The sequence below is a fragment of the Sus scrofa genome, chromosome 1 (genome assembly GCF_054392235.1).
Source record: "Sus scrofa isolate SSC_HxYL_T2T_F1_AM1 chromosome 1, Sscrofa_HxYL_maternal_Yorkshire_Landrace_v2.0, whole genome shotgun sequence".
Taxonomy (NCBI): Eukaryota; Metazoa; Chordata; class Mammalia; order Artiodactyla; family Suidae; genus Sus; species Sus scrofa.
In genome coordinates, this window is record NC_139383.1 from 137,150,508 (window position 1) to 137,175,741 (window position 25,234).

Consider the following 25,234-nt stretch of genomic DNA (forward strand, 5'->3'; position numbering starts at 1 on the left):
TCAGGAAGCTGAGGAGGAAAGTGGGTAAAATGCTAATTCTTTCCACCCACCTGAGAATCAGTGTTCCTGGCACACCATAGCTGGTATCTCTCTATCATAAATAACCCCACTGGCTTTTTTCCCCTGGAGACTATGTCTTCTTCACCCCTCCATTAGAAATAACACAGACAGCTAGAGCATGGCAAGGAGTCTTTACTAGGACAGAGGGAGTGAGGGGGAAAGGGACACCCAGGGCAAGGAGAATGGGCCATGACTAGAATGGCAGAGGTCCTGGGAGTCATCTGCTGGGGATGGAATTTAATGCTTGTTGGGGAGAGGTGGAGGGATGCGGATATCCTGGCCTCGCTCCAGACGCCGTTCGCAGTCAATCAAGTAGTTTACTCCATCGATGACCAGCTGCACCAGCTCCACCTGAAGGACCCTCATCCTTGATTTCTGCCTCCCACAGCCTGAGTTTCTTTAGCACTGATTTGCCTGCCCTTGGAACTCATTTCCAGCTTCCTCCCCACTCAACCTGAATTTCATTTCAGATTCTATTACATTCCTGAGACTCACTCACTGTCATTTCAACCCCACCACAGACCCATCCCTAATCCCTAAAGATCTCACCTCGGACTTGCCCAGTCGGTCCAAATTAGAGATGTCAAAGATGCTGCCTGTGGCAGCTGTGTCCACTCCTCCAGTACCACGCTTTTGGAGTCTCAGGTTCTCTAGGATCTTTGGGAAGCGGCTATCCTAAAGGGGAGATAGAGATTGGGGGGCAGGATCAAGAGGGGCAGACACTGGTCCTACCTGAGAGGCTGGAGCCTGCTCAGAGCTCATTCCCCTGACTCTTTAGCCCCAATGTCTGCTCCTTTCCAAAGTGCCCACTCCCTCCCACCCCTCTCTACCCCCACATCTCCTTTACTTTGCTTAGCAGGGGTAGCTTGATGTGCACTCCTGCCCGAAGTCCAGTGCCCAGGTTAGATGGACAGGTCAGGATGTATCCCAAACGCTCATTCCACATGAACTCCCAGCCACGCTCTTGGATCAGCCGTTCCACCTGAGTTCACAAAAGCTCCGTCAGTGAAGTTAGGGATTATGTGAACCCTTCCTTAGCTAGACCCACAGGAATTCTAGAAATATGTCTAGAACCAGAAATGGGATGTTCAAAGAATGATATTGCTTTTATGTTTTGTTTTTGTTTTTTGTAGGAAATAGTTTGGTATTATGCATACAAGGTAATTTTGATGTCAGAAATCCCTAAAGATAAGATTGTGGAAGAAAAGCGACTTGAGGGAATGATGCATTAAGGATGATTTAGAGAAATGAACGGAGGTGGTGAACTGAGAAAGGATTGATTATTCAATGAGTTCTGCATGCACTGACATCTTTGCAAGTGAGTCTAGAGCTTGGAAGGGTTCTTTCAGCCAGAAAATAAGAGTAATGAGGGCGTAGGCTTTGCAACAGGAAGAAGCAAGAGAGCCTCAGCTGTGGAAAGAACACGTGAGAGAGAGAGAGAGAGAAAGGTGAAAATGGAGAGGAGCCCATGGGGGAGGAGTGTGGGAAGTCTCCTCCCTGTTTTGGTTTCACTTAAGCACTCTAATTATGAAGATGAATATTAAGGTTGAAGAGACTGGAGATCTGCCAGAGTGAGGGACATGAAGACCACTACCTAACCAGAACAGGGGGTACCACGGCATAGGGGGATATGGTACATGCCAAACAAGGGGAACTTTCCATCTAGAATAATAATGGAAGCTAACACTTAGTGAATGCTTACTATGGGCCACACACTTTGCCTGCATTATCTCAGTCCCCACAACCTAAGCTGTAGGAAGTCTTATTATCCCAATTTTTATTTTTTTGTCTTTTTTTTTTTTTTTTTTTTTTTTTTTTTTTTTGCCTTTTCTAGGGCCGCTTTCCACAGCATGTGGAGGTTCCTGGGCTAGGGGTCTAATCGGTGCTGTAGCCGCTGGCCTACGCCAGAGCCACAGCAGCGCGGGATCTGAGACTTGTCTGTGACCTACACCACAGCTCAGGCAATGCCAGATCTTTAACCCACTGAGCAAGGCCAGAGATTGAACCCGCAACCTCATGGTTCCTAGTTGGATTCATTAACCACTGTGCTGATGACGGGAACTCCTATCCCAATTTTACAGATGAGAATACTGAAGCATATCATTTAAAAAGTATTCCTTTACCCACTTACAGTCAGAATGTTATCTATTACATGCTAATAATAATAGAAACTTCCCAGCTAGATCTAAAAGAGGAGCTCTCTTTACAAGTTCAAAGTAGAACTGTATAGGAGTTCCCTTGTGATGTAGCAGGTTAAGGATCTGGTGTTATCACTGCAGCGGCCTGGGACGCTGCTGTGGCATGGGTTCCATCCCTGGCCTGGGAACTTCCACATGCTGTGGGTGCAGCCAAAAACAAACAAACAAAAAATAGAACTGTATATGTGAGAACATGAAATAAGGATTTGGTTTATGGGGATTTCTAATCTAGAGTTGAATATGTAGACCAAATCCATGTATAATTGAGGAGTCAGTTCAACCCCTCATGTAGAGCCAAATTCTGGACCTTAGGCCATTCCATCTTCCACCTTCCCTGGTTTCCCACTCACTCTCAGCTTAGTATCTAGACATGATACTTTAGCAGGAATTATAGAATCCAAGAGTTAAGGCATACCTTGGCTCAGAACTGGACGGTTACATTAGAACCATGAACATACCAATCTCTCACTCTTTATCCTGGCTTAAATCTTTTCCTTATTTGCACACACTCTCTCCAACCATTGCCTTCCATTTTATTTATTCCTTCTTTACATTATCTGGCAACAACTTTATTAACTTCCTTGGACTTTAGATTCCTGACATTCTCTCTTCCTACTCTTAGAGTGACCATATATATGCTGGTTTTCCCTAGACAGTTCTGATTTATACCTGTTGCCCTAGGGTGATTGGTGGGGATCCCTTTCACTATCAAAAGTGCCCTGAGTTGGTTGACAAGTTATCTGGTCAGTCTGCCTATTCTAGTCTTCTTTTTTTCTTCAAGTCCTCCCACCTAATTCCCTTATACATCCTTCTCCAACCTCTTTGAGGCCTCGGCAGAATCTTTCAAACACTTTCTTCATGTTGCCACCCTTCTCCATAGAGATGACCCGTGTATGATCCTCCTCATTCACCCAGATCAAGAAGCTCTTCTCATTGTTGTGCCTGAAGGCAGGAGAGAGGGAGGGACAGCAATCAAGAGGCAGGGCAAGAATGGGGGGGGGGGGAAATAGAGGGGAAAAAAAGGGCACTTCTAAGGGCGAAGGGACAAAAGAGGTAAGGTAAGCCTTATACCAGATTCCACGAGCATCTGGCCAGTCTCGAGCCATTCCTGCTGCAGTCAACAATGGGGACACAGGCTTATCAAACAGGAAGTGGTCCTAAGAAGAGGAAAGAGACTTGGGTTAAGAATCCTCATAGTTGGAGTTCCTGTTGTGGCTCATCAGGTTAAGGATCTGGTGTGGTATGGCTTGGTCAGGTGTTGCTGTGGTCGTGGCATAGGCCCCAGCTGCAGCTCCGATTCAGCCTTAGCCTGGGAATGTCCATATGCCACAGGTGCAGCCATAAAAAGAAAAAAAAAATAAAAAAGAGCCCTCATAGTAGCCGCTGGGCTCCTCAAAGCCGATCTACCTCATCTGGCCCAGTCTCCCCTGATTCTTCTTTCCACCTGGCCATCCCACCAATTAAGGCCCCTCACATCAATTAGTTGCTGCTGTTCAGCCTCTGTCATCTCACTGAGCCGATAGTAGCGTCCAGCCAGGTCACCCTTCAGGCCACTCAGGGCATCCACCACAACACGTTCCACCTCTCGTCTCTCTGCCCGAGTGCAGGCTGGAGGCAGGCTAAGTCCCCGGATACTTCGGCCAGTTCTGACTCTCGAGGACAACACATACCTCTCATCAAAGAAGCCAGAACGGATCTGGGGAATAAGAGAAATTAATATAAGCCACAGAAACACAGTGGATGGGAGGCTGAGGGTCTTAGGGGAGGAGAGACTTTAAGGACAAGAGGGTTCCTCATTGCCTGTGTTGAAAGGAGAAGCCCATGGGGCAAGTGCTCCAACTGAAGGGGCATTTTGAACCCTCTCAAATTGCCCACCTTAGGGTACGGCCATTCTCATCTGCCCTCTCCTTTCCACATCTGCTGTTCCTTAACATACAATTCTTTCCCCACAGTGAGACTAAAAGCTCAGCAGTATAATGACTATGAGTCAGGGAATAATTATGGCTGAAGGGATTGGAGAAACAGAATATTATACATAAGTAAGGCAATGCAAATCAAAAAGTGGAATATTTGACCCACCTTGCTGGCATCTAGGTCAGTGGTATGTTTCATCGTCCGGGGGTCATATCCATTATGTCGTTCTTGGATCACAGGGTCAAACAGCTCAGCAAATACCTGAGGGGGAGTTAAAAGGGAGAGGATGGTTAAGGAGAGGCAATCTCTTCCCAGGCCTTAGTTGTAGACTGATTTCACTGGGTCAGAAAACATGAGTATGGACAATCCATTCTTAAGGGAAAGTGAGGAGTCTTTATGGGAAAGGAGCTGGGATTACTGGGAGGATGAGTTGGATCACCAGGGAAACTCTGGGGTCCCCCTACCTCATAGGTCTCCTCATCTCCTGCTACCATGCCCACAGTCTTGATGAAGGGGTGGCCGGGGTTGTCCACGCCAGTCTGGATACACTGATCTAGCGTCCAACCAGTGGGTGTGGTCTTGTCGCAGAGCCGGGCATAGACTGCTGGGGTCAGGTGACTGGCCATGCAGTTGTTGTGCTTTCGGAGGTCTGGGTACTCAGCGCTAGGGAGGGGGTACCCAGTAACCATGGAGGGAGGGCACAAGGGGCCTAGACCCAGTGCAGTCAGCTGGGAGCATGTCTGGCTTTTCTCCTTGGGAGGAGGGGAGATTAGAGGGAGGCTAAACCTTGATAATCTCATTATGGACTTTCAGGATCTATTCTTTCCCAACAGTTCTAGCTTCCTCTGGCTGGCGGGCTCAGTGCTCCCAGATCTGCTCAGTTCTTTGCTCCCCAGGACACAACATTAGGGATGGGGGAGGGGAAAGACTAAGGAGGGGAATTCAGGAAACGCGAGAGAACAGCAGGAAAGGAGATGGAGGAGAGCGGAAAGGATAGTTCCCGGTCTCTCAATTAGGGATTTGGTCAGAGTGGGTGCAGCCAGAACTCGAAAGGCCAGAGCTGGCCTTGAGGGCAGGGAGTGCGGGGTCCCAAGTCCCCAGGAATGCTTTCGCCTTAAGGTTTTGGCCTCCACCCCCACACCACTGAGGTTTCCAGACTGCACAGCGCCACTCCAGAGCCCCTGTGATTATAGCCCTTCTCTGTCTCTTGCCCAGGTCCTCATCTCCATCCCCATTCTCCCCCCTCCCCCCACCTAGGCGCCTGAAACACAGATACCTCGGGGGATACAGCCTCCGTCGTTCACTGGCGGCTCGAATAGGTTCCGGGCGGAGCAGAAACCCAGCGGCTAGAGACCCAGCTCCAGCCAAAGCGAGGAGCCTGAGCCCCGGGCGGGCAGACAGCAGACGAGAGAAGGGACCAGCCATGGTTTGAGGGTCCAGCTACGGAATCTCGGATCAGGAGCTGGCTCAAGGCAGAAACCGGGAGGGAGGATGCAAACTGGCAGACTGAGAGCCGGAATTGGGTGTGAGGCTGGAGCCGAGATGGGGGGCTGGAGCGAAGTCTGCAGCAGGAGTGGAAGACGATACCGACCTGACTGCAGGAGAGGCGCAATGAGCTAGCGGCAGGCGGGCGGAGGAGAGGGAGGCTAGAGCTGCAGTCTCCAGGGGTGGGGCTCATGCAGGCCCCGCCTTCCCGCCTGCCACCGCGCTAGGTGCGCGGAGGCAGAGGTAGACACCACCTACCAGGTAGATAAGGGGCACTGGGAATTTGCACCTTTAGTTTGGGGAATGGGCCCACCTGAGATGAGGCCGTCCAGATTTCAGCACCAAGTAGAGGACAGCACCCAAGGGGACCTGTGAAACCCGAACACCCTTCCCCTAAGCCTCTCGGTTTAATCAGAAACACGATTTGTCACCCTGTGGGTATAAAAGGGTGTCGTTGCTCAAACTCTTCTCGCTTGTCAGCCTGCCCCAGCCACTTCTCAATCTTCCCAGGGGAGGTGGCCTCCAGGAAACCGTAGAATAAACACAAATACCAGAGGAAGACGGAGAAAAGCACACAGGTTCGGAGAAAGACACCCAGTGGCTCAAGGTCACCTTTCCCTTAGAACCAGGAAGAGGACCAAGGCTCCTTCTTGTCGCACCTGTGTTCTCCTTACAAGGTTGTGTAAAGATTCCCTGAGAGAAATCAGGGAAACGTGAATCCCGTCTATGCTGTGTTCCCCACCCCCACCCTGACCCCAAGTCTGAAGCCCTGCTATGTCCTGCCTCCATTCCTCATGATCCCCTACTTTTTTCCCTTCTGTACCCCCCTCCCCACCTCCTACTTCACCTTTGATCGTTTACTTCTCAGCGTCTTTTCCGGGCTGGTACCTGTTTGCTGCTCACAGGACACCTGAGTATTCTCAGCAAGCTTGCTTACCTGTTGGTGGTGCGGGGTGTGGGCTGGAGTTGGGCAGGGAATTCTGTTTCCTCTTCCTCCTCTCCCATCTCCCTCCTCTATATAGCTCCTAGTTCCTGGGCCAAAGGGGAGTGTAAGGTGAAGTAAGGGTGTGGCGAAATGACAAGGTGTAGGAATGGAACAGGCTGGCACAGGTCTCCAGCCACCACATATGTTTCTTCTCTTGGCTCTCTAATGTGGTTGAATCCAGAGTGTAAGGGGGAGTGGTGTTCAAGGGCATATGGTGACTGGTGACCGGTGACGAAGAAATCTCTGCCTTCCTCCTGGTCACCTCTCATCTTTCTTCTCAAAAGGTGCATATTCAGATTTAGAGGGCTTTGTTCCCCTATCTTCAAGTGTGATGTGGGTGTGACTTGACCTTTGTCCAGGTAGGAAGGAGAATGAATGCTGGAGCAGAAATAGTGATGTTGGGGGAGTTCCCAATGTGGTACGGTGGGAACAAATCCAAGTAGTATTCGTGAAGATGCGGGTTTGATCTCTGGCCTCATTCAGTGGGTCAGGGATTCAGCGTTGCCATGAGCTGTGATGTGAGTCACAGACGTGGCTTGGATCCCGTGTTGCTATGGCTGTGGTGTAGACTGGCAGCTGCAGCTCTGATTTCATCCCTAGCCTGAGAACTTCCATATTCCATGGGTGTGGCCCTAAAAAGAAAAAGGAAAAGAAAAAGAAGAAGAAAGAAATAGAGGTGTTGGTTTCAGTATGGAGGGTCAGTTAAGGTGAGGTAGGCATGGTGGCATTTGTTATCTCGGTGTACCCACAAAGCAGTAGGATACTTGGAAATCTTAAGGGAGGATATTTGACAAGGAGAAATTTTCTTCACATTGTCCTCTGGCCTCAGGGATGAGACCCCACTCTACCCCTACACTTTCATTCCACTCTTTCTTCTCAGGCTTCCTTTATATTCCTTTCCCTGCCTCCCTGGTTTGTGGCTATCCTAAAGCCAATCACCTCTCTTCTGGGTCCATCAGTTCCTTCTTCTGTTAAGAGAGCAATTATCAGAGAATAGGTGGAGCTATGTGGTTGTGTTACCTGAAAACCGAGTTCATATTTTGGTGGGTGTCAAGCCAACAGACATAACCAAGCCAAGGTTTCAGAGAAGGAAGGATTTATTTCTTGTAGCGAGTAAGGAGATCACTGGGCATCTCTCCCAAAGCACTGTCTCCCTGAACAGTGAAACTGGAGAAGTTTTAAAGGGGCTTGAGCAGAGGAGAATTCAGCATAGAATGGGGGGGCAAAGGTCAACAGAGTCCTAGCTTTAGTTGATAGAAGTCAAGAGGGTTTGATCCCTGGCCTCACTGTTCAGTAGGTTAAGGATCAGGCGTTGCCAGGACCTGTGATGTAGGTCGCAGATGTGGCTTGGATCTGACATTGCTGTGGCTGTAGTGTAGGCCAGGAGCTACAGCTCCTATTCAACTCTTAGCCTGAGAACCTCCATATGTCTCAGGTGCGGCAAAGCAAAAAAAAAGAAAAAAAGAAGTCAAGAGGGTCAACATCCATCATTCCATCATTAGTTTTTGCAGAACTCAAATGTATTATTACATGTATCCCTAGAGGAGGAGCTAGGACTCTGCTATATCACTGCATTACTGTTTGACTGCCTTTTCTCCATTCCTGCATCCCTTCATTCCATTAATTACTAGGACCTATTCAAGGGCAAGCTTTGTGACCAGGCTTAGATCACAAAATGACTTAGACTAAAATAGGTTCTCTTATGTGAAGAAAGCCATTCCTGGCTCTCTTTCTCCAGGGAACCCCCTAACTTATTTACTTATGGTTGGAGTGAAGTCACTTTTGGAGCATTAGAAAATATTTCACCTGTGTGGTGGGGACTCATTACCTAGGTTCAGTAGCTATATGAGTAAGCAAACATAATTACTTGGAATGCTATGCATTTGGCCAGGTAAAGGAGGGAGATAATCTTCTAGAACAGCAGGGCTGTTATTTTATTGAGACGATGTTTACAAAGATTAAAGAGGTAAGGAGCAGAAAGAGAGAATTGCAGAAGGAAAACTAAGACTTGCCCAGAGGAATAGAGAAATCACTCAAGTTTGGAGAACCCAGCTGACCCAGTGTGAGTAATAGCTCCACTGAGAAAAGACATGTATTTGTGCACTTTTCTTATTCTCTATGGGCCTCTGACCATACTGATAAATTAGTATTTATTTTAAAATATTTATGTAATAATAATATTTATGTAATAATAATATTTATTTAAAAATTACCCTACAGCATTTGGGAAGTAATTGATATATATGGTATTGTTCCTCAACATAAGTTTGTGTGCCCAATGCACAGTGAGGCCAAGCAACCTGAAAGGTCAGAGTTTGAAGAAGAGAAAAGTTTATTATAGAGCCAAGCAAGGAGAATGGATGGCTTATGCTTAAAAAGCCCCAAACTCTCTGAAGGTTTCTTTGGGAAAAATTTTTATAGGCAACATTTGGGGCGAGGGCTGCAGGGTCTGTGACTTTCTTCTGATTGGTTGGTGGTGATGTAACAGGGAGGTGCTCCAGAAATCTTGTGTTCAGCCTAAAGATACCATCCTCTACCTGGGTGAGGTCCTGAGAACTCAAAGGTATATGTGTATTATGTATATTCCTTGTGGAGGAACCAGGATCCTACTTTAATCACTGCACTATAGTTTCTAGGGCTGCACCTGTGGCATATGGACGTACCCTGGCTAGGGGTTGAATTGGAGCTGTAGTTGCCTCCCTACGCCACAGCTCATGGCAATGCCAGATTCTTAACCCACTAATCAAAACCAGGGATTGAACCTGCATCCTCATTGATACTAGTCAGGTTCTTAACCTGCTGAGCCACAATGGGAACTCCCTGCACTACAGTTTCTTGATTGTTCCTCCTTTGTTTCTACATTCCCCTCCAGAGTTCCTAATGTAGCACAGTAGGTTAAGAATCCAACTGCAGTAACTGTGGAAATGAGCGTTTTATCCCCAGCCCAGTGTAGTGGGTTAAAGCATCTGGTGTTGCCATAGCTGCTGCATAGGTCACAGCTGCAGTGTGGATTCAGTCCCCGGCCTTGGAACTTATATATGCTGCGGATGTGGTCATTAGAAAAAAAAAAAAAAAAACAAAAACCCAAAACATTCCCCTTCCTTCATTAACTAGCTGTTTCAACCTGCCCTTAGAACTCAGGGAAAGTCCAGGAAGCTGAATGAAGATTTCTTCCTACAAATAAGAAATAGGGGACACAGGGAGTTCTGATCATGGCACAGTGGAAACGAATTTGATTAGGAAACATGAGGTTGTGGGTTGGAATCCGGGCCTTGCTCAGTGGGTTAAGGACTTTGCCGTGAACTGTGGTGTAGGTCACAGACACAGCTCAGATCTGGCGTTGCTCTGGCTGTGGCTGTGGCTGGCAGCTGTAGCTATGATTTGACCCCTAGCCTAGGAACCTCCACATGCCACAGGTGCAGCCTTAAAAAGCAAAAAAAAAAAAAAAAAAAAAAAAAAAAAAAAAAAAAAAAAATATATATATATATATATATATATATGGAACACAGAAAGGATTTGTACTCAGGAGCCACACAGCGTCTTGATCAGTTTCATCTTGAGTGTAAACAGATAGGTTGGGGGTTACCAGAGCAAGAGAACCAGGAATAGCTTTCTTAACCTAAGAACCCATTTTGACCTAAGTTATTTTGTGATATAAGCCTCCCCTCAAAGCTTGCACTTGGACAGGTCTCAGTAATTAATGATTTTAAGGGAAGGAAAGCAGAAACAAGGGAGCAACAGTCAAGAAACTGTAGTGCAGCCTTGGGGCAGGGTCCCTATTCCTCAAGCAATAAACCTAACAATCATCTTTGAGTTCTGCAGAAACTAAGGCTCCCACCCAGGTGGAGGATGGAATGATGATGTTGACCCTCTTGACTTCAATTGACTAAAGCTTGGACTGTCAGCCTTTGCCTCACTTCTATGCTGAATTTTCCTCCTGCTCAACACCCTTCATAAATATGCACATACCTTTAGCTTAAGTTTTATAGTTCCCATTGTGGCTCAGGGGAAACAAACCCAACTAGTATCCAAGAGGATGCGGGTTCAATCCCTGGCCCCACTCAGTGGGTTAAGGATCCAGCATTGTCGTGAGCTGTGGTGTAGCTCACAGATGTGGCTCAGATCTGGCACTGCTGTGGCTGTGGTGAGCTGTGGTGTAGGTCACAGTAGTGGCTTGGATCCCACTTTGCTCTGGCTGTGATGTAGGCCAGCAGCTGCAGCTCTGATTCAACCCCTAGCCTGGGAACCTACATATGCTGCAAGTGCAGCCCTAAAAAGCAAAAAACCCCCAACCAATCAAACAAAAAAAAGTTCCTCTGTTTTGCTATTCAGGGAGACCCTGCTTTGAGAAAGATCCCCAGTGTTCTCCTTACTTGCTACAAGTAATAAATCCTTCCTCCTCCCAATCTTTGTCTTATGTCTATTGGCTTGACACCCATCAAGAAGCAAACCCAGTTTTTAGGTAACACTAATTCATGCTCAGGGTCATAGCCCCTCTGCAGCACTAGTCCTTCAAAGAACTTATTAAAATATATTCTAGGTAAGTTATCTCTCATCCTCCTGAAAACATAGACTCTACTCAACCATTGGAACAATCCAATTCAATTTAATGAAATAATATATACTAGAATGCCTTGTAATTGTAAAGTGCTTTATAAGTATTAAATGTAATGATAATTATTATTAAATACACCAAATAGTATAACCCAGCAGGACCCTGTGGGAACCTTCCTGAGTACAAGTCTTTTCTGGATCTGCTGTTTCTTTTCTTTTCTTTCTTTCTTTTATTTTCTTTTTTTTAGGGCTGCAGGTACGGCATATGGAAGTTCCCAGGCAAACGGGAGTTAGAGCTGCCGGCCTATACCACAGCCACAGCCACAGCCAGGACCCTGTCTGTGAATCTCCATCCTCATGGATACTAGTCAGGTTTGTTTCTGCTCAGCCACAATGGGAATTCCATCCTGTTTCTTTTTTATAGGAAATAGGCTTCATTCAGCCTTCTTGAGTTTGTAATAGGTAATGAGGAGGTATTGTTATCAAAAATGGGGTCTGGCTGCTTGCTGCTCTAAAGTCAATTAACAGTCAAAGTTGGTGGAAAGGAAAGTTCGCTTTATTTTGTATGTAGGCTGACAACTACGAAATAAAGGGAAAAGGGGAGGGAATTAAGCCCAAATGCTCCTGCCCACTGACAATGAAGAGATTTTTACAGGTAAAGGGAGGGGGGCTACAGGCAGAAACAGCAGTTAGCTCTGACAGTCGTCTTGAGATTGGTCATGTGCTGGTCTGATCAATGTCCTCTTGATTGTTTTAAGTACAGTTAGTCTTCAGTTTCAGGGTGGGTTTATTGCCATTTCCTTGAGGCCAGTTCTCAGAATTATGGTAGCATGTCATGGCTACAGCCTGGTCATCATGTAGTTAACTTTTTTCCACATGGTGGGAGTTGGGCTCAGTACCTACAAAACAGCTCACAGGATATGGCTCAGAATATCATCTACAGCCCTTGAGAAGGAACTAAATGTCTTAATGACTATTATTATTTGGTCTTGTTTGACTGTTTTTCCTTTGCTTCTGCATTTTCTTGTGTCTCTGATTAAACTTACTCCTTGACTAAAGTTTTTCTACAGTCAAAAGGCAGGTGGAGGATTCAGGGGGTGGGCAGGGAAGGATCATAAGGTCCTGCTTTTTCAGAATCTCTTTCTCTTAGGGTTAGTCCAAGTCATTCGGGACGACTTGGGGTCAGTATAATGAGGCATTTGACTGAAAAAGTGCTAAGTTGCAGAGAAGAACTGGGGAACTTGGAATTGTTTTGAACCAGGAAAACCTTAGTGAGGATGCAAGATTAGTAATAACACAAACATACAAAATACTTTCATATAATCACTACCCTGTGATTAGGGTTTCTAATCCCACACTCTTACAGGTGAGAAAACAGAGGCTGAGGGAATTTCAGTGACTTGTCCAAAGCTCCACAGCTATTAAAGGCAAGGCCCAGGATTCAAACAAGTCTAGAGGGTGAGAGCAAGCAGAGTAGGGAGATAGAAATCCACTGACTCAGCCTTCCAAGTCCATGCATTTTCTTGTCCCATCCATAAATAAGTCTCTCTGTTCTAGCCCTTAACTTTCTGATTTGTTTCTGTCGCTGTTTTTGTCTCCAGCCTTGGAGACAAGCCTTCTCTAGTCCGTTAACATTTGCAACCAACACTCATTGGATCTCTACGCCTATCACATATCGTTTTATTTTACAATACAAACAAGACCTGGTTTTGTCCTCAAGAAGGTGCAGTGGCGTAAACTGGGCCTCTTCCCCTGCATCGTGCCCCCGCACCCCACCTTCCTCTCATTGGAAAGTTTCTGTCTAGACAGAGAGCATCTGGACTGTCGGCCACGCAGTTAGAAATCAGAGAACATTACGTTGCACCTCCTCCCCAGAGCCACTAGAGGCCACCCTCCTCCGCGCAGTAGCGCCGGCCAACGCAGCCTGACTCTGCCGCCGGTGCGCGCCCTCCGCTGATTGGTGGCAGCGAAGAGAAGTCGCGCTTTGATTGGGCCGCTGTCAGGTGTCGCTGCCGGCAGGTTCGGCTGCGCGAGCTCAGGGAGGCGGGTGAGTGAGGGCCGGGGGCGGTGGGGGAGTGGCTGGGGGCTGGGGGCGGTATCTGAGGGGGTGGGCTGAGTAGAGTGGGCTCCGCTAGTGCTGAGGGCCCTGCTTAGCAGCAGCTGGGGGCAACGCTGGGAAGAGACCTAGGGGAGAGGCCTCAATGTCAGCGAAGGGAGAGTGAGGCGGGGAAGGCGGGGGCGGGCAAAGGCTAAAGGAGTCGGGATGGGGAGGTGGTAATTCTGACCCGGAGCTGTGTGAGGAGAGGACCGAGGAGAGGGGCAGCGAGAGCAGAGGTGGGCGTGAGACTGTCTGCACGAGGAAGAGGGGGTCCGGCTGAGCACGAGAGTCTGCAGGGGAGAGGGTCAGGGTGGAGAGGTCTGTGTGAGGAGGGGTGGGAGTGGAGTCACATCTTGCGGAGGAAGGGGTTGCTGGAGAGAAGGTGAGCCTGGAGAGAGGTAGGTGGGGAGAGAGTGGCGCTCAGACAGTCTTTGTGGGGAATCAGTGATGTTCCATATAAATATGTTACCAAGTGTGGTGACTCATCTGAGGGTTTGGAGGACTGCTTAAGGCTAGAGACTCAGTGAGTGAGAGGATTAGTTGGATGGTTAATTGGATCGGTTGGTCAGTGATGGAGGAGGGGGCAGCAGTCCCTGTTAGCAGTGGTTAGGAGGAGTCAGTGAAGAGTCATTTTAGCAAGCTGGAGAAAGAAGGCAGTATGAGTGAGTTGATCCTGAAAACAAGGGCATCAGCATAGTTCATCAGTATCAGAATAAGGGTATGTATGAAAGATTAAAAGTTACATCAAGGGAGTTCCTGTTGTGGCTCAGCAGGTTATGAACCCAGCTAGTATCCATGAAGATGCAGGTTTGATTCTGGCCTTGCTCAGTGGGTTAAGGATCTGGCGTTGCCATGAGCTGTGGTGTAGGTGACAAACGCAGCTCGGATCTGGCATGGCTGTGACTGTGGTGTAGGCTGGCAGCTGCAGCTTGGATTCGAACCCTAGCTCATGGGAATTTCCATGTGTTGTGGGTGCAGCCCTAAAAAAGGCAAAAAAAAAAAAAAAATTACATTGAGAAGGAACTAAGGGGTCCACTATTGAAGGAAATACTGCTGGTGGCCAGAGAGGTTTTACTGTGTTGGAAGTATTCCTGGACTCTGTACTGAAGCTTCTCTTTCATCATGAATGGGGGTTTCCATGAAGTGCATGGTGGTTAAAGAGATTAGAGAACTACCACAATTGTAAGGGATAAAGACCTTACACAGTTTACGCTCCCTTCTAGCCCTTCTCCACATCTGACCTAATGTGTTTCTGAAAAGACTGCCCACCTGCTCCTCTCTCTTTCCTCACCTATCTTCTCCCTTCTTCCCTCCCTTCCACAGTGATTCAGGCCCCAGTAGGACTGCCCTTTAGCCTGCTGTGGAGTCTGAGGTTTTCTTTTCTTTTGCAACAAAGTATTAAGGAAGAGGGGGAAGGGGAGAAGAGCACAGAAAACAGGGCATTGGCTCTTGGAACATCACATTAAATCCCAGCTTCTCCCAGAGGTACATCTAAATAAATCCTGGCTTATTTCGTGGCTATTTCTGTCAGACTTCTATTTCTGCTTTGTTAACTATGAATTTAGAGCTTTCATCTCTCTTCAGCCCCATATTTATGAACAGATTCTCTTCCCCATTCTATTACCATCTCCTGTTAAGAGTTGTAATAGAATTTCAGTAGAAAGCCAGGAAGGACTTAATGGAAGAAAAAGTATGAAGAGTTAGGCATCTTAAACATAGAGAAAGGAGAAAATGTGCAGCACCATTATGCTTACTTAAACTATACAGGGCCCTTTGCAATGTCACAAGTCATGGAAATTGGGTCAGGTCACTAAAAAGGAATTCAAAGAAGCAGCCTATAATCAGACTTCAGTGCACAACTGGAAATGTTAAGTCTAAGGAGAACATTGTGCCCCCCCCATGGTGGTGGAGCAGAAGAGAAAAGCAGATAGTGAAGACTAGAAAGGTCAAGATCTATGTAAAGATTAGCTGTATTTTTTTTTTTTTTTCTTGGCCACACCTGCGGCATGCAGAAGTTCCTGGCCCAGGGTTGGAACACAAGCTACAGTAGCTAGACCTGAGCCACAGCAGTGACAATGCCGGATCCTTAACCTGCTGCACCACACAGGAACCTCTATAACTTTCTAATCAAAACTGCAAATCTCACTTTTAGTGGGAAGGTTTAAAGTAAAAATACAGAAAGTAATTATTGAAGACTTTTATTAAGGAGTTCCCGTCGTGGTGCAGTGGTTAACGAATCCGACTAGGAACCATGAGGTTGTGGGTTCGGTCCCTGCCCTTGCTCAGTGGGTTAACGATCCGGCGTTGCCGTGAGCTGTGGTGCAGGTTGCAGACGCGGCTCGGATCCCGTGTTGCTGTGGCTCTGGCGTAGGCCAGTGGCTACAGCTCCGATTAGACCCCTAGCCTGGGAACCTCCATATGCTGCGGAAGCGGCCCAAAGAAATAGCAAAAAGACAACAAATAAATAAATAAATGTCACTTAAAAAAAAAAAAAAAGACAAAGAGGAAATGCAAAAAAAAAAAAAAAAGACTTTTATTAAAAATTCTATAAGGAAGTTTCCTGGTGGCTCAGTGGGTTCAGGATCTGGCATTGCCAGTGCTGCCGCTTGGGTAGCTACTCGGGCTTGAGTTTGATGCCTGGCTCAGGAACTTCTGCATACCATGGTTGTAGCCAAATGATAATATTAATAAAGTTTTCCAAGACTGAATTACTCCATTTATTTATGGAATTTGTGGCTTACTTTAGAGTCATTGGTCAGTATTTTTAAGAATTTTTGGAGAAGGTGGAAAATTGCTGATGTGACTCAATTTCATTTTTGGAAAAAAAACAGACACCTATATCCCTACAACTTAGGATTAATAGATGTTTATCATTTATATATTTGCTTCAGATTTTTTAATTGAAATAAACATTATAGATAAGGTTGCGGAGTTTCCTTTGAGGCCTCCATTCTGTTCTCCTCTCTCAGAGGTAACACTGCCGTGAATTTGCTGTCTTTCTTTCCAGTCTGTTTTTGTTCTTCTAATGGTGTATACAGTCATAAATGTGTGGTATTTTTTATTCATACGCATGGAATTGAACTGCATGTGTATATTTTTTTGGCTGTGCCCACTGCATGAAGAAGTTCCTGGGCCAGGGCTTGAACCTTGTACCACAGCTGCGATCTGAGCCACAGCAGCGACAATGCCAGATCCTCAACCTGCTGAGCCACCAGGGAATTCCCTGCATGTATATTTCTAGTTTGCATTTGGAAACTGCATTATATATAGCGTTGATTCCTTTTTTTTTTTTTTTTTTTTTTTTTGGTCTTTATAGGGCTACACCCACTGTATGTGGAGGTTCCCAGGCCAGGCATCCAGTTGAAGCTTCAGCCACCAGCCTCCACCACAGTGACAGCAATGTTGGATCCGAGCCACATCTGCAACCTACACCACAGCTCATGGCAATGAGGGATCCTTAACCCTCTGAGCAAGACCAGGGATCGAACCCACATCTTGATGGATACCAGTGGGGTTTGTTAACCACTGAGCCATGACAGGAACTCCCTGATTCTTTTTTTTTTTTTTTTTTTTTTTTTGTCTTTTTGCTTTTTCTAGGGCCACTCCCTCAGCATATGGAGGTCCCCAGGCTAGGGGTCCAGTTGGAGCGGTAGCCACGGGCCTACGCCAGAGCCACAGCAACACGGGGATCCGAGCCGCGTCTGCAACCTATACCACAGCTCACAGCAACGCCGAACCCTTAGCCCACTGAGCAAGGCCAGGGACCGAACCCGCAACCTCACGGTTTCTAGTTGGATTTGTTAACCACTGTGCCACGATGGGCACTCCCCCTGATTCATTTTTAATAATTGCTGTTAGTCAATCATTTGTATACCTTACGTTGTATTTATACATTGTATTGTTTCAAGTTCTTTGACTTGTGACATCTGAGTTCTCAGTTTTTCCTATTACCAACAGTAAGGTTATGAACATCCTTGCACATGTCTTCTTATGTGGGAGAGTTTCTTATATCAGGGTTTCTGAACCTTGGCACCACTCACATTTTGAGCTTGATGATTCTTGTTGTAGGAGTATATCCTGTCCATTTTAGAATGTTTAACAATATCTTTGGCCTTTCCTCACTAGATGCCAATGGCACCTCCCCAGTTGTGACAAACAAAAGTATCTCCTGACATATGTCCCCTGCGCAATATAATCACAGTTGGTTAAGAACCACTGCTTCAGGTGTATGTATGCAGAAGTGGAACTGCCAGGTTTTTCGTGCTCAATTGTAAGTCTTAAGATATTCTCACTGATTATGGCTCTAGGCAGGATTTTTTTCCATTGTAGCTTCTAATGTGAAGGACCTTGGCCTAGTCCAGCCCTATCTGTTATACCCTGAGGATGAAGAGAGAAAATGGAAATTTCACTTTGAGAATGGGTTGAAGCCTGTTGTATGGGTGTCTGTGTCTTCAACTTTCCAAATAGCACTAGACCTCTTCCCTTGAACAGGTTTTCTGGGCTTGGGTATCTCTCTGTTTTTTTTCTTTTCACTGCCACACCTAAGGCAAATGGATGTTCCCAGGCCAGGTGTTGAACTGGAGCTACAACTGCTGCAACACTGGGACTTTAACCCACTGACTGAGGCCAAGAATTCAACCCATGTCCTCACTGAGACAACACTGGCTCCTTAACCTGCTGAGCCGCAATGGGAATACCTGGATATCTCTCTTAAGATAAAGCAGGTGAAGGAGAGATGGGGCCATGGGTGAGTTTAATGTTATGATATGAGGCTTAGAACATAGAATGCCCTCAAAAAAAATTTTTTTGGGAGTTAATTCTTAGTAGAAATGAAAATAGGGGTTAAGAGGAGTTCCCATCATGGCTCAGTGGTTAATGAACCCGACTAGTATCTATGAGGACTCGGGTTTGATTCCTGGCCTCACTCTGTGGGTTAAGGATCCGGCATTGCCGTGAGCTGTGGTGTAGGTTGCAGACACGGCTCGGATTGGGCATTGCTGTGGCTATGGTGTAGGCCGGCAGCTGCAGCTCCGATTGGACCCCTAGCCTGGGAACTTCCATATGCTGTGGGTGGGGCCCTAAAAAGACCAAAAAAAAAAAAAAAAAAAAAGAAGAAAGAAAGAAAATAGAGGTTAAGAGGAAAGGCAACCAAGCTCTCTCACTTCTCTGCCCTTGAATTAAATCCCTGAATTCAGTCCTCCTTTGAGGAGGTGGAGAAGGGGTAGGAACATTTTAGAGTGAATCCAAAGTTTGAAATGTCGCTTTGACCTTCTCTTTTGATAGGAATCAACAGTAGCCTTCCATGAGGAACTGCCTTTCCATTTGCTGCTGGAGTTAATGGTTTTTCCTGCTGGCAGAATCAGGGACATGCCAGCACTGTAAGGGTTCATCTACTGATCTTCTTACTAGTCTCATGGCTGCGGGTGGAGTGAGGTGGGAGGAAAAGGGAGACCTTGCTTTCCTCTTAGGGGGATCTTTAGTCATTTCAAGTCATAGCCCACATGCCTTCTTTCCTCATGATCTTTCTTACCATAGCTTCATTTCCTGTTTCCCCTAGTCCCTTTGTAGTTCCCGCTTAAGTTTCTCAATCCCCATCCCCCATCTCCCCCCCTCCCCCCACTGCCCTGAGGCTTGGATTCTGAGCTAATGGGGATACCCTCCACTGCAGAGCGGGATGAGTGGGTGCTCCGGCGGGGATGTGGTCATTGCCGGCCAGTGAGGGCGAGAGCGCCACAGCCCACTTCTTCCTTGGAGCTGGAGATGAGGGGCTGGGCACCCGTGGAATAGGCATGAGGACAGAAGAGAGTGACAGCGAGCTCCTTGAGGATGAGGAGGATGAAGTGGTAAGATTAGGAAAAATGATGTAACTTGGTGTTGGGATTCCACGGGATGGAGACACCCCCCTCTCTGTTCTTTCTTTCTAAATGCATAGACTCCCTATCATAAACAGGCCCTATTCTGATTAAGAAGAAGGGCAGCAGAGACTGGTTAGCTTGCTTTTCTTAGAAGTCCTTACCCCATGCCCTTCTCCTGTTGTCTCATGATTATTGGTTCTTCTGACCTTTCTTTCCTACTGTGGCAGTTGGAATCCCTACAGGTACCCAAGACTAGGCCTAATTTAGGAGACAGCCTTTACCCCATAGGTCCAGGGTCCTGGCAAGAAACTCTGCACCCTAAGGAGATGAGATGGTGTTCACTGAAAGGGAGGGGGGTAGGTGGAAAGTTCCTGAGTTCCTGACAGCACTTCCTCTCTCTAGCCTCCTGAACCTCAGATCATTGTTGGCATCTGTGCCATGACCAAGAAATCCAAGTCCAAGCCTATGACCCAAATCCTAGAGCGACTCTGCAGATTTGACTACCTGACTGTTATTATCCTGGGAGAAGATGTGATCCTCAATGAGCCTGTGGAAAACTGGCCATCCTGCCATTGCCTCATCTCTTTTCACTCCAAAGGTTGGTATTTGCGAGGGCAAACGGGAAAGAATGGTGTTGGGAATGCCGGACTGGGGAGTAAGGCTCTTACGGTCAGATAATAAAGAGGCCTCTGCTCTTCACAACACTCTAGAGAGCAATGCAAAGGGGGGTTTGCTTTCCCTACATCCTGGAGGATTTGCTGGGGGTTGTTTAAAGCCCACATTCAAACCTTGGGCCAGCTCTAAGACTCTTAGGGTCTCTGGCAGAAATTGGTCTCTGGAAGGACCTGAAAAATAATTTCTCTGTTAGTTTTTCCTGGTGGATATTGTGGACTTGGGAAGTTGGATGGGGTATAAGTGATGGGTTGGATGGGTAGCGGAATTCACTGGTGACTAATAGCTTTAATACATCTGTTTCTCTTGCTGTTTTCTCACTCTGTCTCGTTCACTTTCTTTCTTTGGCCTCTCTGTTTCCTTTCTCCATCCCAGGCTTTCCTCTGGACAAAGCTGTTGCTTACTCCAAGCTTCGAAACCCTTTTCTTATCAATGACCTGGCTATGCAGTACTACATCCAGGATAGGTATAGCTTTCTGTTCGCTGGTGGGCTGGGTGGTCCTCAGATTGTGCCTGTTTAGAGAGCCCACTCTGGGAGGGGCAGAGTCAACAAACATGCTTAATTTTTGTACCATGCCCTCCTGACTTCTGTACATGGGTATTTCCCAGTTCCTGAGCCAGTGAAATCCCCAGCCTCTCCCCTGGTCACCATCCCCCACCTCTCCCAGCTAATTTATTTGGGGGTGACAGGCGGGAGGTGTACCGGATCCTGCAGGAGGAAGGTATCGATCTGCCTCGATATGCTGTGCTCAACCGCGACCCTGCCCGGCCTGAGGGTGAGTACTGGCTTTGTCCAGTCCTGCCCTGCTTTCTATGACCTAGCCCAGTTCTCCATCCTCTAGCATCTCTTATTTACTACCTGTCTCAGTGAGGTTTCAGTTACTGGATTATGGGTAGAGCTAGAGCCATGGGTCTCTGGATAGAACACTGGACCTCTTACATAGATATTAACAACCCTATCTATTACTAAGATATGGCCATAGAAATTTGAGAATTGTGGAGATTAAAACTTAAAGAGAGTTCCCGTTGTGGCTCAGGGGTAACTAACCTGACTCATATCCATGAGGTTTCGGGTTCGATTCCTGGCCCCATTCAGTGGGTTAAAGATCTGGCGTTGCTGTGAGCTGCAGTGTAAGTTGCAGTGGCTCGGCTCAGGCATTGCTGTGGCTGTGGTGTAGGCTGGCAGCTACAGCTCCGATTTGGCCCCTAGTCTGGGAACCTCCATATGCCATAGGTAAGGCCCTAAAAAAAAAAAAAAAAAAAAAACAGAACCTCAGAGAAGTGGGAGTTGGAAGTATTCTTAGGCCCTAGGAGTGACCACATACCTACCTTTCAGAGTGCAACCTGATAGAGGGCGAGGACCAGGTAGAGGTAAACGGAGCAGTCTTTCCCAAGCCCTTTGTGGAGAAGCCAGTGAGTGCAGAGGACCACAACGTTTACATCTACTACCCCAGCTCGGCTGGAGGAGGAAGCCAGCGCCTCTTCCGTAAGGTATGGGAGACATTTGAGAAACTGGGGAGTCAGCTATGTAGAAGGACAAGAATGAGTCTCTGGGGAGGGAAGCTGGAGGATGTGGGGACAGGTTAGAGGCAACATTTTTCCTCCTCCTTTTTCTCCTAAAGATTGGCAGCCGAAGCAGCGTTTATTCTCCTGAGAGCAGCGTCCGGAAGACTGGGTCATACATTTATGAGGAGTTTATGCCAACAGATGGCACAGATGTCAAGGTTATGGTGGATACAGGGATTTAAGAGGTTATAAATGTCTGGGTGGGATGGGGGTGCATGGAAAGCAAGTGGCAGTATATGGAGAGGGTCATAGAAAATAAAGTGCGAATGTGATTGCCTTTCATATTCAGGTGAGGAAGGTGGGTATTTACAGTGTTACTATCAGAGCAAGGGCACGGGTGACATGAAAAGTGGAATAATATTGTTAGGTTTTTTCTTCATAAGGGCTAGACAGTAGTTCTAGAGGCTCCTGGGGAAACTTTCATAATGATACATTAGTACAGCTCAGTAAGAAAAATGTCAGTCTCAGAGCTTCAGTCATGGCTCATTGGTTAACGAATCTGACTAAGAACCATGAGGTTTCGGGTTCGATTCCTGGCATTGTTCAGTGGGTTAAGGATCTGGCATTGCCGTGAGTTGTGGTGTAGGTCACAGACTCGGCTCGGATCCTGCCTTGCTATGGCACTGGCGTAGGCCTCAGAAACAGCTCTGATTAGACCCCTAGCCTGGGAACCTCCATATGCCACGGGAGCAGCCCTAGAAAAGGCAAAAAGACACAAAAAAAAAAAAAAAAAAAAGAAAGAAAGAAAGAAAGAAAAATGTCAGTCTCCTTGTTCTTAATACTCAGGGGGTTTGCTTTTTTTTTTTTTTTTTTTACTGCGAAACTAGTCTACAGACCTAGTGCTCACGTTGCCTTCTCAAATGCAGGGTGAGCTGTGGGCATACTCAGTGATGCTATGTACCTGCAGGTGTATACAGTGGGGCCAGATTATGCCCATGCTGAAGCCAGAAAATCTCCAGCTTTGGATGGGAAGGTGGAACGAGACAGTGAAGGGAAAGAGATTCGATATCCAGTCATGCTGACTGCCATGGAAAAGCTGGTGGCCAGGAAAGTCTGCGTAGCTTTTAAGGTGGAAGAAAGCCCACTGGCGAGGGGTTGGGTGTGTGCAGGGGAGGGATGCTGGGTTGGGGGACTGTGGACTGAGGGTGAGGCAGGAGTGGGGTCCTGGGAAGGAAGAGTGGCTATCTTGTTCTCATCTTGCCGCTTTCCCCGCAGCAAACAGTTTGTGGTTTTGACCTTCTTCGTGCCAATGGTCATTCCTTTGTGTGTGATGTCAATGGCTTCAGTTTTGTCAAGAATTCGATGAAATACTACGATGACTGTGCCAAGATTCTGGGGTAAAGGACATAGTGGTCTGGTCTGGGGAGAATGGGTTTAGAAAAGAAAATCAGAAAGTTTTTATTTTACAGGCATACATCATTTTGTTGAACTTTGGAGATATTGCAATTTTTTTTAACATATTGAAGATTTGTGACAACCCTGTGTCAAGCAAGTCCGTTGGCACCATTTTTCCATCAGCATTTGCTTACTTCTTGTCTTTGTGTGATGTTTTGGTAATTCTTACAATATTTCAAACTTTTTCCTTATTATTATTATTTGTTACAGTGATCTGTGATCAGTGATCTTCGATGTTACTATTGCAAAAAGATTACGACTTGCTGAAGGCTCTAATGATGACTAGCATTTTTTAGCAATAAAGTATTTTTAAATTACTGTATGTACATTGCTTTTTAGGCATAATGTTACTACATACTTAATAGATTTAGCATACTGTAAATATAACATTTCTGTGTATTGGGAACTGAAAAAATTGGTGTGACTCACTTTATTTTGAATTTATTTTGTTGCGGTGGTCTAGAATTAAACTTTCAATATCTCCGAGGTATGCCTGTATTTTAAATATTGAAAGAATGATTTAAAAGTGAAAAAGGAGGAATTCCCTTGTGGTGCAGTAGGTTAAAGACCCAGCGTTATCACTGCTGTGACTTGGGTCACTGCTGTGGTGCAAGTTCGATCCCTGGCCTGGGAACTTCTACATGCCTCAGGCATGGCCCCTCCCCCCCAAAAAAAAGTGAGAAAGGAAAGTAGAGAAAGGCCTTCTCAAGCCTCTTGCCTTCCCAACACTGCACTCCCCAGAGGTAATGACTATTAACTGTTTTAGACATCATAGTATGTCTGTTTCTGCCTTGTATAAACAAACTACATTGTATTAAATATAATCAACTGTAATACTGTTTTTCAACTTGACTTTAAAAAAAATTTCATCATAATATTTAAAACACTCAAAAACGTATAAGGACTGATGAATATGGTGAGTAGCCATGTCTTCACCATTGAACTTAAGAAATAAAATATTGGAGTTCCCTGGTGGTACAGTGTAGCATCCAGCGTTGTTACTGCAGTGGCCTGGGTTGCTGCTGTGGCGTGGGTTGGATCCCTGGCCTGAGAACTTCCACATGCCATGCATGTCGCCAAAAAAAAAAAAAAAAAAAGAAGATATTAAGAATATAGTTGAAGAGTTGCTGTTAGAGCTGAGCAGGTTATGAACCTGAGAATGGGGGTTTGAGCCCTGGTGTTGCTTAGTGGGTTAAGGATCCAGCATTGCCCTGAGCTGCAGTGTAGGTCAAAGACATGGCTCAGATCCAATGTTGCTGTGGCTGTGGTGCAGGCTGGCAGCTATAGCTCGTATTAGACCCCTAGCCTGGGAACTTCCATATACTGCAAGTGCAGCCATAAAAAAGCAAAAAGAAAATAGTTGAAATCCCTATATACCCCTACTATATTTCTTTCCCTCCCACCCAGAGGTAACCACAGCCCTTAATTTGGTCATTCCCATTTTTTTATTCATATTTTTTATTACACATATGGGGGTGTTTTTTGCATGTTCTTAGACTTTATATGACCGTGTTCTTGTACAACTTGTTAGTTTGTGTGGGGTTCATTTATATGTGTAGTTCTGGTTCATTCATTTTCACATGACTTCTTCACATTTCTCTTCCTAGGAACACCATCATGCGGGAGCTTGCCCCACAATTCCAGATCCCATGGTCCATCCCCATGGAGGCTGAGGACATTCCCATTGTCCCTACCACATCTGGCACTATGTGAGCAAAAGTAAAAGTTAAAAATCTGGAGTAGCCTACTTCAGACATCTAAGTCAGACCAGAGGTTACTTCCTGACCTGTGCCATCTACTGGTGGAGCCTGCCTATATTCCCAGTCTCAGTTTTCCCTTTGTCCTTTGACGTGTTGAGTGGGTTGAAATGGGAGCAGTGTCGGGTGGGTGGGGGAGAGGCTCCAACAACATTCTCCATCCCTTAGGATGGAACTTCGTTGTGTCATCGCAATTATCCGTCATGGGGATCGTACCCCCAAGCAGAAGATGAAGATGGAGGTGACACACTCAAGGTAGGCAGAGTGCCCTAATCTAGACAAATAGGTTTTTGTGAGGGAAATGAGCACCTCCGTGAAGGTTTTGTCTGTCTCAGCCCTTTCTGAAGACTCTCCTTATTTCTTCAGGTTTTTTAGTCTATTTGAAAAACATGGTGGTTACAAGACAGGGAAATTAAAACTAAAGCGACCTGAACAGTTACAGGTAAGGTGATGAATCTGGCTGGGAGGAACAGTGCTATGGGAAAGATGGAGGGTATGGGATGGGGCCCCTGATGGGAGACCCGGAAGAAAGGGCAACTGGCCAGGATGTGGCCTCCTGCATGGATACTCTGTTACTTCCTCCAGGAGGTGCTGGACATCACAAGGCTGCTGTTGGCTGAACTGGAGAAAGAACCAAGTGGTGAGATCGAGGAGAAGACGGGGAAACTGGAGCAGCTGAAGTCTGTGCTGGAGAT

General features: G+C 46.5%; 2 protein-coding genes across 58 annotated transcripts in view; one reads left to right on the top strand and one right to left on the bottom strand.

Annotated features, from left to right (window-relative positions):
* Positions 1–174: 174 nt before the first annotated feature.
* Positions 175–6,638, bottom strand: CKMT1A (creatine kinase, mitochondrial 1A). Of its 8 annotated transcripts, XM_021074896.2 has the most exons (11): positions 6,595–6,638; positions 5,971–6,026; positions 5,449–5,767; positions 4,637–4,835; positions 4,338–4,433; positions 3,733–3,954; positions 3,330–3,415; positions 3,077–3,200; positions 908–1,042; positions 610–735; positions 175–411 (listed from the first exon to the last, which is right to left on the bottom strand). In XM_021074896.2, the coding sequence occupies exons 3-11, from the start codon at positions 5,595–5,597 to the stop codon at positions 298–300; spliced, it is 1,251 nt and encodes a 416-aa protein (XP_020930555.1). In that variant the 5' UTR covers positions 5,598–5,767; positions 5,971–6,026; positions 6,595–6,638; the 3' UTR covers positions 175–297.
* Positions 6,639–13,197: 6,559 nt separating this feature from the next.
* Positions 13,198–25,234, top strand: part of PPIP5K1 (diphosphoinositol pentakisphosphate kinase 1) — a 49,922-nt gene continuing 37,885 nt past the window's right edge. For 16 of the 50 annotated variants that reach the window (XM_021096728.2, XM_021096786.2, XM_021096781.2 and 13 more), the window contains exons 1-15: positions 13,198–13,243; positions 17,420–17,564; positions 18,578–18,672; positions 18,963–19,137; positions 19,552–19,747; positions 20,197–20,287; positions 20,512–20,597; positions 21,158–21,312; positions 21,444–21,545; positions 22,295–22,456; positions 22,603–22,724; positions 24,390–24,491; positions 24,708–24,794; positions 24,906–24,981; positions 25,125–25,234. In XM_021096728.2, the coding sequence (XP_020952387.1) occupies positions 18,991–19,137; positions 19,552–19,747; positions 20,197–20,287; positions 20,512–20,597; positions 21,158–21,312; positions 21,444–21,545; positions 22,295–22,456; positions 22,603–22,724; positions 24,390–24,491; positions 24,708–24,794; positions 24,906–24,981; positions 25,125–25,234 (1,436 nt within the window). In that variant the 5' untranslated portion in view covers positions 13,198–13,243; positions 17,420–17,564; positions 18,578–18,672; positions 18,963–18,990. The remainder of the gene's footprint in view (positions 13,244–17,419; positions 17,565–18,577; positions 18,673–18,962; positions 19,138–19,551; positions 19,748–20,196; positions 20,288–20,511; positions 20,598–21,157; positions 21,313–21,443; positions 21,546–22,294; positions 22,457–22,602; positions 22,725–24,389; positions 24,492–24,707; positions 24,795–24,905; positions 24,982–25,124) is intronic. The other 34 variants (XM_021096738.2, XM_084972081.1, XM_084972068.1 and 31 more) reach the window with 3 other exon arrangements.